At 31.7% G+C, this 17,459-nt stretch overlaps 1 protein-coding gene across 2 annotated transcripts; it reads right to left on the bottom strand.

Moving 5' to 3' along the window:
* Positions 1–5,311: 5,311 nt before the first annotated feature.
* Positions 5,312–11,678, bottom strand: LOC145313903 (uncharacterized). Of its 2 annotated transcripts, XR_013877545.1 has the most exons (3): positions 11,408–11,678; positions 5,650–11,108; positions 5,312–5,350 (listed from the first exon to the last, which is right to left on the bottom strand). XR_013877545.1 is itself a non-coding variant. In XM_080153562.1 (2 exons), the coding sequence occupies exon 2, from the start codon at positions 10,554–10,556 to the stop codon at positions 7,962–7,964; it is 2,595 nt and encodes an 864-aa protein (XP_080009688.1). In that variant the 5' UTR covers positions 10,557–11,108; positions 11,408–11,678; the 3' UTR covers positions 5,312–7,961. The 2 variants fall into 2 exon arrangements, 1 of the variants encoding a protein (XP_080009688.1); XM_080153562.1 differs by having other exon boundaries at positions 5,312–11,108.
* Positions 11,679–17,459: the final 5,781 nt, after the last annotated feature.

Below are 17,459 nucleotides of genomic sequence, written 5' to 3'. Positions count from 1 at the left end.
AAGAACTTTGCAGTCACAGGCGCATATGACCCCCCCCCCCCCCCATCCTCCTTTAACGGGAGGCCAGCACATTTAGTTGTTGTTTAAAATCTACAGCCAAAACTAGGCATCTTAAGTGATAAGACAAATGATATAACTCGATGTAAATCACCAGTAATGATAAACATCATAACCCCATTTTTAGATTAACATTAATGTTTACAAACACTAAAGGATTGTACGACCCAATCACTATGTAATATGTAGTTTTTAAACCAATGAATGAAAGAAATATTTTTTGTTTGCTTTTTCAAATTCATCATCCATAATTAATTATGCTTAAATTTTTTTTTTGGGGGGTGGGGGGTGGGGATGAATCTCTTGGATAAAATTATCGGCTATTGTCTCTCCCTAACCTGGAGTACTCAAATTTGTTTTAAGATTAAGGTTATTTAAAAATAAATAGAAAAAAAAGAAATTCAAATTAGTATGTAGGCGAGATTTCTCAACCCACTCTTAAACTACGATTCCCAATTCGAGCAGGTAAAGTAACATAACATAAAAATTACAAGCTAGAAAATGAGAAAAGATATTGTTATACAATGATAGACAAAGACTTAGAAATCTTTCGAAATGGTTTTGAGTATTTATAAACAAATTAGTTGGGGTGTAATTACATTTGTAATTGATTTCATTATCGATAATATAATCATTAAAAGTGTAGTTTTTTACTTTTATTTAATACAATTGATTTATTTGTAAAATTTTTCAATAATATCATAATATCCACGTATATTCTACATCCATTACAGTATGTTCATTCGTTTTTTACAAAACATGTAGATTTTTGCTATTTTAACAACAATTATTAAACTAACCACTTACTTTAAATACGTAAGGTTATAAGCATAGCATCTCTATAAATCGTAAGAAAATGCAATTTTCTAACAAAAGTTTCAAAATAATATAGCTTCCCTTTACATGACATTTGTCGTGGAAGAATGCATATGCTCTTATGCAGAGGCATGCCTCATAGAAATTCTTTGGAAACTTTACCAATATATACTTTTTGTAAGTAGCGTAGTTTCTTTATAAGTTGGGTATGTTAGTACGTTATAGCAAGTAACGTTGGGGATAAGAAAATATAATATCAAATAAGCTCTCTAAGGAAAATTCAATACTATTCAAAAATTATTGATTTAAGACACAGATAATGTATAGGTACGAACAATTCAAGATTCAACTAAAGTCGCTTAATGTTGTTTTAGCCAACGAATGAGAGAACCATTGTAATTAACAATTATTCCTACTGAAAGTGTTATACCGTACAAATGAGTAAACTCTTATTGTGTTTAAAGCTGTCCATAAATTATTGACTGAACGTGCTTGATAAATAATGGCCATAAAGAGTGAACTTACGCTGTAGCAAATTTAGCTTTTCGTTTTATACCCTTGTAAGCATTACTTTGTTATTGTTTCTAATAAGTTTAAAGGAAAACCAATAAAAATTGTAAATGTTTGCATATTGTCCAGGAATAAGAAGGAATAAGACAATGGCTGATAAATTGATGTACATAGCCAACGATGCTACACAAAATTATCCCTTCTGTAGATTGCAATTTGTGGCTAAACGCCAGGACACCCTACTCAATCAAACAACTAACCAACTTTGGGGATTAGTGAAATTAACAGCCCCATGTCCCCTTCGTCCCTTAAAATTGTCATTTATTTATTTTTCTAATCATTTTGCTATTTGAAACAGAAGTAAATAGCTGTTTTAAATGAACAGAGCTGAAACTTTGATGTCCTTTTGACTTTGATTACTGTGGCCATTATAAATAAACGTATAGGGGGGGGGGGGGGGGTAAATAACTTATCTAGCAAGTGGGGACTCCAAATCACCCTCTCCGCTTCCGAAATAAGTAAAATGAAAAATTTAAGCTAATAGATTTTATAATAAAAAAACTTTTAAAGCCAACTGAGTGTATAATTAATTGTAGTTAGAAAAAAAACGTTGTATATTATACATTAAGATGTATTTACGTGAATAAAGAAGATACAGTTAAATCTCCGAACTAATTTTGTTATTAACCAGTAGCAAAACAGATATACCGTAAAGAGCGGAGACAGTTCCTGTCTAATCAATTTACAACCTTTCTTCCATAAAAAATTAACTCGATATCAGAATTTCATATTTATGACTTTTGGGTGGGGGTTTACTCATCCATAGTCCTATTCCTCAAACCCCGATTTTATGTTATGCAGTAGAGCTACTATTTTTTTGTGTGGAGAGGGGGGGGGGTTGAAAGTGATCCAATGTCGTAATTAGGGTTTAGCTCCCCAGTAGTTGTCCAACATAAACAAACAATAACAAGATTTTATTTTGTATTGTTTCAAAATGTCAATGATGTTAATTTTTCAAGTTTACTTGCTTCATAAGTTGTTGTCCTTTTAGTATAATTCTATTATACTTCGATTTTCTACCAAGCAATTTTAAAATTAATAAATATTTTGATTATAAAAGTATTTACATATTTCACTTTAATACCTTTATAATACAAACTAAAATTTCATTTGTAAAAAGATTTTTATACTTTAAAGTATCTGATGTGTTTTGATTAAATAAACTGAATAAAACTGTTTTAATGAATAAAATTGCTTTTGTTTCAAATAATTACAGTTTTTAGTAAAAAATGAAAAATACTGTTCTTTTTGTTACACAGATGTTTATTTTCTACTCCTTATCTTTGTCTTTTATTAGCCGTAATCCTAATCAAATATACATTGGGATAAAAAAATCAGGGAAAAAGTAGCAGGAAATGCACTTAATAAGTTATTTAGATTTTTTATCTTAAAAAAATAGGAAACTAATATTTATTTATAGAGACAGCTTTCCGCGGAAATAAATGAAAATCACAAGATTAAAACCAGTTTTGTTAGCCTCGAAGGGCCGAAGTCCCAGGCTAACAAAACCATAATTGATTTAATGACTTTTATTCTAATATTCAAGGAAAATTGTCTGTAATTTTATGTTTAAATATTTTTTCAGTATGGCTGAGAACCGGGTCTAATCCAGCAGATATTAATCGGTTTCAAAGCCATACTGTGAAATTCTTTCTTGGTTTTTACGTCGACTTAAAGTATAAAATGAGAGTACTTTTATCTTAATCAAATAACAGCAAAAATTTAAATGCATCAATTACTTATCTTTATATCCATGTAGAAATAAGGTTAAATTGTTGAAAAGTATTCATTAATATTTTTATCTTTCAAAATAAATCATGAAGGTCAAAATTTTATAATTTAAATTTTAAAACACATATTTTTTAATGTATTTTTGTGTACTAGATGCTGCTTAAGAGCCCTTAATGAGGTTTCGTTTTTTTCTTGGGCAGTTCTTATAATATTTGTTAAGGTCAGTTTTGTTCACATATGGACAATTTTTATTAGGATAATATATAACTTTTTATTGAAGCTACTATTGTCCAAACGTTTCATCCTATAGAAGGAGCAATTTTGTTATTCAATATTAGAGATGTAAATCAATTTCTACCATTGTCCTATTCCTTAAGATCCCTGGATTTCATAGTGGTTCGTTTTTGATTGAGTAGTAGTTTCTTAGGGTTTGGACCTAAGTAGTCATGGAGTAGGCTGAGACACTTTTGTATAGCCACTAGGGCTATCAAGCTTCACGCAAAAGCACATTATGACTTGACCCGCTATCTCATGAGAGCTACTTGTTATTACCTCACCCTCGCTGAGTATGGCAGGTGTCCCAAATTAAGTCACCGTAATGAATAACGCTCACCGCAGAGGAGCTTGGGATAAGGGTAGTACTGATATTATGTGCGTGACTATTGAGTATCCAAACTTACTCAATAATCCCCTTCTTACACAACCAGGGGAAGTTGCGTGAATGTATTCAACTTAGAAATTCGAGTTGCCACATGCGGACTAGAACTCGAACTCTCATCACCGTAACTCAGTTCGTTATGATATTCAGTCAATATTCAATAATTTACCCACATATAATACAGTAATAATATTGTATAAAAAGTTATGATTATTAACTTTATGAATGAGTCATATTTCAACGCAGGAGAGGACTTATATTCAACAAGGATGATAAAATTCATGAAAGGAATATTTCACAAAAAAAGAACATATGATGAATGCCAGGGATGGTGTGCAAAATATAAAAAAGGTTTAACATTTTTGAAAATGAGAGGTGGGGATAATAATTAACAAATACATTTTTTAAAAAGATGCCCCCTAATTGTATATGACAGATTGTAATGATAGAAAAGCTTCGCTTTTGAAAATAAGAACACATGTTTCTCGTCAATTTCAGGCCTTCATGCCTATATAATTTTAACATTAAACTAATATTTTTTAATTCAAAGCGACAGCAGTTTCTATCTATTAAGTAGCGTAGATACTTATTATTTTGCAACAGAGGTAACACAATGCTCATGTCACTTGAAGAAACTAATAATATAACTAATATATAAATAATAATAGTTATTTCTCGCATCGTATTATAGACGGCTTTCCGCGGATATAGAATTACAATTATAATATTAAAACTAGTTTTTTAGCCCCAAGGTGGATGAGAGCCGGTTCCTATCCACCAGATTTGAATGAATACGAGAATAGTTATTTCTCGTATCGTATTATAAACGGCTTTCCGCGGATATAGAATGTACAATTATAAGATTAAAACTAGTTTTTTAACCCCGAGGTGCCGGAGGCACCGGCTAAAAAAACTGGTTTTAATCTTATGATTGTACATTTCTATATTCGTAGAAAACTGGATATAATACGATGCTAGACATAGTTTTTTCGTATGGATGAGAACCGGTTCCTATCCACCGGATTCGAATGAATACGAGAAAATATATTCTATGAATAGTAAAAAAAGTTGTGTTTGAAAATTTCAAAACTTTTTACATTGATATAAAGTTCTTACACTTGACAAAGTAGCAGTAGTTACTAATTAATCATGGAAAGTATGACCAGTATAACTTATGTAGCTGGATGTGTATTTGTGTATTCAGTTAGATCCCAAAAAGACAAAGCAGCAGTAGTTACTATTTAATTTTGGTTTGTATGTTCCGTATGACTTATTAAGTAGCTGGTATTTATATGTTCAGTGTGATCTCCAAAAAAGCAGAGTCCTTTCTTCTATAGTTTTAATAACCGTTATATTAGCCTGTCTCAACCATGACACTTTGGTTGAGCTTGGACTTCCGAATTAGCGGGAAGTTCACGAGATCAGTTGGTGAACAGACAAAACCCCCAATACCAGGAACCATCAAGATTCAACAGCAGGTTTGAATATAGATTTATTGATGAAATTATTTCAAAAGACCTGAAATTACAAGATCAATTAATAAACAGAATAAAATATTATTCGTTATCTTAAAACTTTGAGCACTAAAAAAAATCTTTTTCTTTTCTTATGGTTAAAGAATCTTTGGAAACTTTGGCTTTAAAGGAAAATTATTTGGTTTAATAAATCATTGTTAAATGCAACAATAAGGCACATAAAAATTACTAAAACATATATTAATCATAATTAAGTTTCATGCTTAGCTGGCTAAAGCCTTTTTAAAACTACATATAATCGTCCTATACACCATACTTCTTAATCAAATTAACAAATTCTACCTGAAGCTCTTATGGTTTCAAATCCCTGATATACTAGGGTAGTTCACACTCAATGAGACCAATGATAGGCCCAATTTTGTTCTCCGAAATCTTCACACACACATGTCTCATTCAAAAGTGAAACGTGGGCGCATATAAACAATCCATGCTGCGTCACTTTATGAAGGAAAAGTCAAAAAAGACGACATTTGCGCTTAATTCTAGGATTAATGATAAGGAATTAATTTTGCACTTGATAAACACAAAGCTTCCTCGAAAAGAGGTTAAGACACACCCCCCGTTTGAAAGTCAAATTAACTTCCTTAACGAGATTCAAGGTTTTTTTGCGCTGAGCACTAGCAACATTTCTCACTAAACTCAACTCACCATAATCACATGAGAATGGCCACATCCCGAAAACGTGACAATTTTGCTCCTAACTAAATGAAACCCCGTGAAATGCATACACAATATTATACTCCTCACTTAGGACTCATAAAACCTCACATTTTAGGATAGAAGGATGGGGATTGGTTTGTACCATACAACATTCCATGCACATGACAATCACAAGATCACATACACAAATCCTAAAACGGATAATCCTATTAATCATGATGTTGTAAATATAACAACTTATACTAAATAATAATCATTTCATAATCAATAGGTAATAAATCATTATTAATAAATCAATAAGTACCTACGAAATCAGGTCGAAATGTAAACAATAATGGTAAAATAAAACGAAATAAATCTTAGACAAGAAAATTAAGATTTATAGGTACTTAAAACTAAATTGGTTAAGCATCAAAAAGAGTAGTAAGAAAAATTTTTTCAAAATCCTTGGGCAGAAAGTTTTTCAAACTTAATGAATAAGAACTGTAATATCTCAATCAACAATAAAACTTTTTAATACTTAAAGAATAGCAAAATAATAATATCTTCGTTAGAATTTTCATTGAAATTATAAAAAAAATACCAATTTTTCTTTGTAAAAAAATATGAGACTTTAAATATGAATTTTCAATCATTCCTTGATCTGAATAAAAATGTTTACTTGATTGAAATTCATATATAATTTTTAAAAAATCTGCTAAAAAAAATACTTGATTTTTTCTCTTAGAATAAATATCGAATCACGCAACCTCGACACATTTATTCATTTTTGGTAAACTTTTCAGGTAAGTTTTATAATAAATTGTACTTTTGAAAAGAAATTAAACTCAATAAAATTAAATTTGAGCAAATGAAATAGAGTAAAATTTAATCGCATTTCATTTGATTCTTATTTTAGGCATAAAAATAGGCATCTGAAAAATGTGGCTTTTTTACTAAAAAAAATCTCAATTTCCATAAAATAAGAATCAATTATTATCATAATTTTTAATAACCGCTTTTATTTTAATATCTGCGATAAAAATGAAGGAAAGGTTAATTTAAAATATGCATAGTTTATCTTAAATTAATTCTGTGATATTCATATAAATAATAATCAATATTTTAATAATATCATACATCATGCTCATTATTATAAATGCTTATCTCATAGAAAATAGAGTTTACATTTTTAAACATGAACGAAAATATATGTACCTAGGAAATAATTGCTATAAAATACTTTCTCAAGGTTTAAAATTTGTCTGAAGTCGCTAGGTACATATATTACTACGAATCTCTGCTCTCGGAATGAAGAAAAATCTTTATGCGTGGATTATTAGGAATCCTTGCCTCCGGAGTGAAAGAAAAACCTTTATTTGCTTACAAATTAAAACAAATATCTTGATTTTTTTCGATAATCTTTTTAAAATAATAATAAGAAATATTTTAAACATTATCATAATAATTTTACATGTTGTGTTCTTTACTTTAATGCATTATCTCATATGAGAATCTGAGAAATAACATTTTTTAAGCAAACGTGAACCATGAAAAAAATACCTCGAAAAATAATTTTAAAAAATCTATTTTTCTCAATCTAAAAAAAAACTGCAAAAATCATTTGGTAGTTAATACACACAAACTTTTGCTTTTCAAAATCATACTTAAAGAAACCAAAATCTTTTAAATCTGCTTTAAAAGTCTAAACAATTTTGTAGAATTTTTGTGCTTAAATATGAATAATAAAATTAGTTGAATAATGAATACTTATTCTTTGCAGAACCTTTTTAGGTTCCCTTCACAAGCTTAATATAACTTGTAATATTTTTTCTTTAAAGATCATTTTCACATAAATAGTTTATGTCGTAGATTAGATATGTGTGGTTTGAAATTTTTCAATGACTTTCTGGCGGCAACACCCGCCATATTTCCACCCGCCATTTGCAGGCCTCTTACCCTTTGTCGGGCGGCAAGGTTGGCAGCAGCCAAGTCGATTCTTGATTCATGACAGCACCAGGGCAAGTAATAAAAGTGTGACTGTCATAAAATTTAGAATCATCTACCGGTTTTTGTCCGGCCGGAACCGAAACTCCCGTCGGCTCTTGTCCGGCCAGAACCGAGTTTCCTATTGGCTCTTGCCCAGCTGGAACCGAAACTCCCGTCGGCTCTTGTCCAGCTGGAACCAAAACTCTGATCGGCTCTTGTCCAGCCGGAACCGAAACTCCCGTCGGCTCTTGTCCGGCTGGAACCGAATCATTCAGCGGCTCAATACCCGCCGTAACAATATCCTCAACGGCTACAGTAACGTTACCAATATCATCAGGAATAACTGCAGCACAACTAACATCATTATCAATAGCAGCTACGGCAGACCCAACCGGCTCATTATCAACAGCTACGGCAGTACCAACCGGCTCATTATCAACAGCTACGGCAGTACCAACCGGCTCATTATCAACAGCTACGGCAGTACTAACCGGCTCATTATCAACAGCTACGGCAGTACCAACCGGTTCATTATCCACCGCTACGGCAGCTTTATATGCAGATTTCTGCTGACCAGCTCCATAGTCAGCACTTGTACAGATAAAACCACTACCAAAAATGGTTCGCCACAACATAGACTGGCCCACTTTCTGGTAGGTTGATGGAAACACGTCAGGATGTGTATTTCCAATGATGATATCTAAGCCTCCACTAATATATGTAAATCTTTCTGGCGGCATCTTAAATATTTTGGCGGCGGTTTCCGGATGGACCGAGCGCATCTCGTTGCCACCTCCGAGGTTAGGCATAACAGCTGCCTCAAATTCTCTCAAGTTACCATCCCTGTCCTTCAGATAGAACACCACACTGCGGCAGGATGATTCACTACCGTCAGCAACAGAAATGTTTGTATATCTGCCGGTAGATTTCAGCTTCAACTTGTGGGACATCTTCTCAGATATAAGTGGTAGACTCGAACCCGAATCAAACATGACGGCGGCATGGCAGGCGCCGCCGCCAGGTGCTACAACTGGAACTATTTGCAGCAGGAAGGTACATGTGCTAGGCTCAGAACTTAATTTGTAGACTGTATTCACACTAGCACTAGCCTCATGCAACATACGACTATGATAACCGTCGCAATTATTGGTGCCACAGACACCAAGCTTATCCGATTTATTACAATTGTCAGCAGCATGACCCTCACACAGGCAGAGTTCACACAATTTATTCTGCTGGACAACTTTTTTTCGGTCAACAACATCCATCTTCTTAAATGTGGGACAACGGAAAATAGGATGTTTATCCTCGCAATTTTCAACAGGACATGCACTGTTCCACTTGGAAGCCTTGTCCTTTCCAGCCTTTCCATTCTCATTGTCACTGCGGCCAGACACTTGCGCGGCGGCAGCTCTATCACGATTTCTCTTGCCGGCGCCATTGTCATAGGACATATCACCGGCCAACATGGCACCCCTGGTCCTCTCCAGCAGTTCTACAATCTTCTGGATGTTTGGTTGGTTCATGCTACCTAGCTCCATCATAATTTTGTCTCTCAAATTTTCAGGGCACTTGTCTTTAAAAATATGAATAAGAGTTAGGTGATTGTAATCCTTAGCTGCAGAACCAACGATGGCTTCTACCTCCTGCATCATGCTCTTGAAGGTAGCAATTGCGCTAACCACGTCCACAGGTTTATCCACAGGTTTCATCTTGTTCAACTTAGTTAAAATCCTCATGAACCGGCGAGTGTTTGATAAAAACATCTGATCAAGAAACGCCCATTGTTCATTATGATCTCTAATCGCTGACACTTGCTTGCGTAGTTCCGGGTTGGTTATCACCTTCTCCATACACAACATCAGACTTAACCTCTGGTCAGCAAATCCATAACCAGAGCACAGGTCCTTAAAGACCTGTTTAAAGTTTGGGTAATCCGTGTCAGTACCGTCGAACGACGGCAACAAACTGTTGTCCCAGCGCCCATACTGCGGGTTGGAACTCCGAATGTCCACGGCAGACATACTTCTGGAGAGAATGGCAGGTGTCCCACTCTCATCCAAGTTAGATGAACGACGTTCCATCTCTCTAAGCCTTCGGTACATATCACGTACTTCTTGGCGCAACTCCATGGAAATTTTAAGCACTCCCATGTCCATCTTCACCTTCTCAATGACGTCGAGGTTCTTGGCGACAGTGCTTGACCTCGCGTCGTCTGAATCATTGTCAAGCCAGTACAGAATTTTTGTACACTGCTCCAACGACGCATAAACTTTATCTGCAACAGTTTTCTGCTCACTAGCTTCATCCAAATCACGCTTGAACTCGCGCAGCTCACTAGTATCCACGGCAGGTTTTAGACTTTTTATTAGGTCAGATTGATCCTTGACCTCACTAAAAATGTCACGAATTGATTTTAAATTCACATTTTCACATGAACTAAAACTTTGGCAGGCTTTTAGATTTTCATAAAACACTTTTATCTGTTCGTCAAACACCTCTAGCCTTTCATTGCCAATAGCGATAGCTCGCTCAATTTTCTGCTTTTTAGTGAGCACCATATTGATTCACTAGGTAATTATTTCACAGAAAAATTGTCAATGTTTTTTTTTCATCAATATACTATATGCTATTGATTTATTGAAGAATGCTAACGCCTATTCTTCAGATTCTTTGAAGAATGCTAATGCCTATTCTTCAGAACCATTTGAAATTGCTTGTGCAGCGCCTTCAACCATCATTCATTTGAAATTGCTTGTGCAGCTCTTTCTTTTTTGCATCAATAATCTAGATGCTATTGATCTCTTGATGAATGCTAACGCCTATTCATCAGATATTTTGAAATTGCTTGTGCAGCGCCTTCAACCATCATTCATTTGAAATTCGCTTGTGCAGCTCCATCAAACTTTAAGACTTTGAAATTTGCTAACGCCTAAACTTCAAGTCTTTTGAAATTGTCTCAACCATGACACTTTGGTTGAGCTTGGACTTCCGAATTAGCGGGAAGTTCACGAGATCAGTTGGTGAACAGACAAAACCCCCAATACCAGGAACCATCAAGATTCAACAGCAGGTTTGAATATAGATTTATTGATGAAATTATTTCAAAAGACCTGAAATTACAAGATCAATTAATAAACAGAATAAAATATTATTCGTTATCTTAAAACTTTGAGCACTAAAAAAAATCTTTTTCTTTTCTTATGGTTAAAGAATCTTTGGAAACTTTGGCTTTAAAGGAAAATTATTTGGTTTAATAAATCATTGTTAAATGCAACAATAAGGCACATAAAAATTACTAAAACATATATTAATCATAATTAAGTTTCATGCTTAGCTGGCTAAAGCCTTTTTAAAACTACATATAATCGTCCTATACACCATACTTCTTAATCAAATTAACAAATTCTACCTGAAGCTCTTATGGTTTCAAATCCCTGATATACTAGGGTAGTTCACACTCAATGAGACCAATGATAGGCCCAATTTTGTTCTCCGAAATCTTCACACACACATGTCTCATTCAAAAGTGAAACGTGGGCGCATATAAACAATCCATGCTGCGTCACTTTATGAAGGAAAAGTCAAAAAAGACGACATTTGCGCTTAATTCTAGGATTAATGATAAGGAATTAATTTTGCACTTGATAAACACAAAGCTTCCTCGAAAAGAGGTTAAGACATAGCCTTATTTTTGAAGGAGGTACCATACATTATAATTTACTTAAAATTAATCCTTTAACATTTAATTTTGTGTATATTACCCTATTTATATGAACGTTTAGAACGTCATACTTCCATGCTACTCAGGCAGGACCACGGATATTGAGGTATTTATTACACTAGTCCTCAAAGTTTTATAATAACGTTTTCTTATTTGTTGGCTTAAAACTTTAGGGACTTTTTAATGGTTGGTTCATTACGTTGAGAGCCTAAACGTTACAATCACTTATTGTATTCCATTGTCTTATCCCTTTAGATCCCTGCATGCTACTCTGCTGTTGTCGGAGTTAAAAAATATGTTTTTTTTTTATTATTTCCGTATGCTGAACATATATTTTTTAATAATAATAATAATAAAAACAAAGACAAAAATATCCATAATTGCTAATTAGCGTATGTAAACCTCAATTTTTTAAGGCATTTAAAAAAATTAAAGATAAGCTGTGACCATTAAATGATTTTTTTTCTTTTTCATAATCTTATAATTTATTTCAATAATAGTTGTTTAGGGTCATCTCAAAAAACGCCTATCTCAGAAAACGCCTATCTCAAAAAACGCCCATCTCAGAAAACGCCTATCTCAAAAAACGCCCATCTCAGAAAACGCCTATCTCAAAAAACGCCTTTTACATAAAATGCCCACTACATTTTTTAAAAATAAAGCCTAATTTATAACTAGTATTTAATAGAATAATAAAATACCAATCCAACCAGTCAATAAACTATGTACATAAATGGATAAAATGGTAAACTAAAGAGAAGCTTCTATATTAAGAGAATAGGGATAGTTTGAATAGATGGAAAATGGGGGATGGGAGAAAATTATTGGGGGGAGAACTCATTAGAGGTAAGGGTTTAATTATTGAAGCTTATTGAAAAGTAAATCATTTTTGAATCTGATAAAAAAAGAAGGAATTTAGTAATAAGACATTAAAAATGTTAAATTTCTTTATAATTTATAATAATTATTCTAAACTAATTTTTTATTTTGAGGAACAGCTATATAATTCTGATAATTTTAAAGCATATCATACTCAATAAATATTTTGTATATTATTTGTTTATGTTAATTACTATATAACATGAATCTAAAATTTCTTTTAAGCATAATATAAACTAGAACAAAATTTTGTGTTTTCTAAACAATTTATACCTTCCTTACACCCTACCCAAATTTCACAACCCTATTTTGAAATTCACCCAACTCAAATTCCACAACATGTATATAATTATCTCTTAACAAATTCACTAGGATTAGTCATATTTACAACATTTCAACCTGATATTCTGTTAATTTAAGATATTAGGTCAAATAATAAAGAAAATAAATAAGAAGTATGTTTTAATAGAGCTCATAGTAAACACCTTCCTTACATCCTACCCAAATTTCACAACCCTATTTTGAAATTCACTCAACTCAAATTCCACAACATCTTTATGAATATCTCTTAACAAATTTACTAGGTTTAGTCATATTTACAACATTTCAACCTGATATTCTGTTAATTCAAGATATTAGGTCAAATAATAATAAAAAAAAATAAGATGTATGTTTTAATAGAGCTCATAGTAAACTGGGAGTTTGCAGTAGATATATGAAATAAATAAACTTAAAACATGAATTCACTAGGTAAAAGTTTTTGTTATTCAATTGTGATCAATTTTCAAAAAGCAAACGTTTAGTATGTTATTGCTCAAAATGATTAAAAAAATAAAAAGTGCCTAAGGAATGTACAAGAGTGACATTATATTCACAATACCTTCTTAGACTTACATGTTTCACTAAAAGGTAATTTAAAAAAATGTAGTAGGCATTTTATAAAAAAGGCGTTTTTTGAGATAGGCGTTTTCTGAGATGGGCGTTTTTTGAGATAGGCGTTTTCTGAGATGGGCGTTTTTTGAGATAGGCGTTTTCTGAGATAGGCGTTTTTTGAGTATAGCCGTTGTTTATCACTTCGTATCATCGACAGCTTTCCGTGGATATTAAAATAAAAACTATATCATTAAATAGTTTATGATTTTTATTTTAATGTTCGTGGAATATTGTCTGCTATACGATGCTATACATGTTTTTCAGTATGGCAGAGAACCGGTTCTTATCCATTATTAATCAGTTACGAAGCCACAATGGAAATTTTGTAACCAATATTTTGATTAAAATAAGTTTCTAATTATGTTGAAGAGTAGCTGTATTTTATCTTTGAAAAATGCTGTAAGCATATTTTTATTAGCGGCACCTTAGGCAATATTAAGATTTATCACCTTGCTACACAAATTAAGAACTAGATTATTATATTAAACCCTCTAATTTCATTTGATATTTTATACTTCCTTGTTGTTAAATCATCTTAAAGGTAGCAGTTTCGAATCTATGTCAAAATCAGGGATAAGACAATGGACAATAACTTAATGTACAGTACATTTTCAATAATGATAAAAATTACACTTCTGTAGTTTAATTTTATTTGTTGTAAAGTTGAACACCTACCCTTAAGAGAAAACCACACATAACTTTTATTTAATTCCATTTATCTATATCATAAAGTAGTAAGGGTTTTTATCTGAAGCTTAAGATCACAATAACTACTGAATCGATTCGGTTCTCGATTTTCGGTAAGCTTTGCATATGTCCTGTGATGGGCTATTTTATTCTCAGATTAAAGACTTAGGATGATTTTAAGTTATATTTATGCCCCTTCAAATACATAGCTCCTATAAAATAGGGGCGAGTAGCTTGTAATATTAATAAAATCAATGCTACAGTTATAACTACTTTTCATATTACTGTCAATAGTTGAACATGAATTATGTCAGAATATCGTGGAAATATTATAATTGATCTAGTAAATATTATCCGTATTTGTATTTCAAAATTTAAATGGTTATCAATTCTTGTTATATGACTATTTAGCAGTGTTTTTACAAAATGAAAAATTTCAGATTTACAAGTTATCATTAAAAGCGCAGCTACTAAAAAATTAGGATATGTCTATCCTTTAATACATCAGTCCGTCTGTACAAGTATATTAACAAGAAGAGATTGTATTCAGCTGCTGTAATATATATTTTAAAATATGAAATCTATAACCATAAAGTCTTTAAAGCACAAAATAATATAAGCAGTGCCAAAAACTTGCCAAAATCTACATAGATGTGCTGCTATAATTCAATAAAAATTGGATTATGATCACATTTTGATAATATATTATAAATGTGTGTTATTGTATGAACCTAAAATAAGTAATATCCTATGAATCAAAGTATTAAAGTTGTCAATATATTCCAAGACTAAATACAAATGTTTACAAGGGTCCCTAACATTTCAACTTAAGAATACTAGAAAATAAAAACATTAACAATATGTCCCAATTTATTTTCATCTGTTAGTATCAATATAGAATAGGTTTGTAACAAATGAATGGATCTAAACTCGATCGAAGCAAAACAAAATCGACTCCGCCAATAATTCCAGAGAAAATTTATTCGTTTATAGTCGGCAGAACCTATGAATAGGATATGTTTCTTAATATGATACAATATAAAAATCCTACAATTTAATGAATTTATGTTATTTTTGCTCTTATTCTATTTTGCCAAGGCCTACTTCCCTTTCTTACACGATTTCCGATTGTGTGCGTGTGTGTGTGTGTATGTGTGTAAAATGATTAGTGTTCTCATGATGTGACACAAAATTAGATGTTCAATAACATTTTAAGATAATACGCATATTTATAAATGTAATAGAATAGATACGCATTAGCTTTATGTAACTCACGATTTTGTGTTGTATCTTTGAGATCAGCTAATAGCGTCGGAAATTAAAGACAGCCGAATCCCGAGAAAAAAACAGCAGACGAAAATGGTCCCCACCATCACAACTAATCTTAAAACCGGATTGTACATCTATACTTATACATCTGTCGCATATTTAATAGCATGTAAAACTTAACAAAATTTAGAACTCATTTAATTACCTATGATAAGTGCTAGGATGTCTGTCTATATTTTCGTTAAACTCTCTTCAATGGGTAAAGCTGTGTAATTTAGCAGGAATCTAAAGGGATAAGAAAATGGACGATAAATTGGATAAGACAATGGACGATAAATTGACGTACAATTAGATCCCTTATGATGGTACACAAAATTACCCCTTCTGTATACAATTATAGGTTGAAAGGTTGGACACTCAACTAAAAAAACAACCTTTTACAATTCAATAAAAGTCCACAAGGTTGTTCACTGGATAGCCAACGAACAAGAAAACGTTATTTTAAGACTTTGGGGACTAGTGTAATATACAGCCCAATGTCTCCCTGATAGTTTAGGCTTTAATAAGAAGAGTAAGTATTGTTTTTAAAGGTTTTGCAGAAACATAATTTTGTTAATAATCAAATGGGTCTACTTCCCTTTAAAATTTTAAGATCAGTGTTCCTTTGAGACAACCATGTTTTTATTAAGTCTTTAAAATAACTTTTATAGGTAAAGTACTTTTTGTTGGCCTTATGCTTTTCATAGGGTCCTAAAGAATATCACATAAAAAAAACAGATAATTTAGTCATGCATAAAAAGGGCGTTTCTTTTGCAAATAACTTAATTTCTTAATTTGATTCTGTGATATTTTCTACAACATAGGAGAAAAGGTCTTTATTTAAACTGAAATCAATTTATATTTAAGATATTTTTTTTACGCACGCCAATTAAAAGCAACACAACAGCAAAAAAAATGTTATGAAACAGCATAATGAACACACCCTTAAACTTAACTTATTAAAGGGAGTGTGAACGTAAATATTTCTCATCTGATTATCAAATCTTAACATTTTCTAAGCACATTTCACTACACTGATCAACCAAAAACGTCCTATTAACAAAAATATCCAGAAATAAAGCCTTGATTTTATGGTATTTTGGAAGGGAAAAAGGAAAAAACAGGGAAAATCCGAACGTTTTTGTTTTTTATAATGTTTGTAGGAATATTTAACTTGTCATATATAGTTAAAACAATTTACTTACTGTTAAGGATTTATTTTATGATATAAAATTGCCAATTAGATTTTTTATAACGTAGTAATTAGGTAATAAAGACCTATTTTAAATTCGTATTATTGACAAAAAAAATACCTCACTGTCTACAAAGGGTTGAATCTCATAGGGTTATTTAAAATAAGAATATCCCTTTTTATTGTGTTGGACAATGAATAATCCACTTTCGAGAATTAGTTTACACTTTTATCAGACTGTTTATAAAGAAATATTGCGTCTTTATTATTTACAAAGAAGTTGTATCAACTTTTTTGCTTTTTATTTAAGATAGCTAGCCGGTCCTTTCAGTAAGTAGTAGATGTAAAATTTTTCATAGAATTCAGATATGCAATCGGTTTTTTTGTAGACCTCTTATTTTTTAAGTAATTTAAGTTTTTTTAAAAAATAATTAAGTCGGTTTTAAGGTACTAAAACGCAACAAAATAAAAGAAGAAAATGGCCAGTATGAACAAAAATAGTAAGATCTTTAATTTGACACCTTACTTTTAAAATTCTGTTGAGTAATTATTGAAAAAATCTATTTTTTTAACCTCGGTTTAATAAAAACTTTAGACCTAAATATTTTCTCAAACAGACATAAAAAACATGGGTTCATATATACCTTTAGAATCAGAAAAATATTACGAATCTATTCTAAGCAAAATTGAAAAAGTTTTATAAAACTATAATAAAAAAAATAAGTTTATTTTAAGAATCAT

Source organism: Acartia tonsa, chromosome 3 (assembly GCF_053477335.1).
Source record: "Acartia tonsa isolate MP-2025a chromosome 3, ASM5347733v1, whole genome shotgun sequence".
Taxonomy (NCBI): domain Eukaryota; kingdom Metazoa; phylum Arthropoda; class Copepoda; order Calanoida; family Acartiidae; genus Acartia; species Acartia tonsa.
Note: the sequence above shows the minus strand (reverse complement) of the source record. Positions and strands in the feature narration are given on the sequence as shown.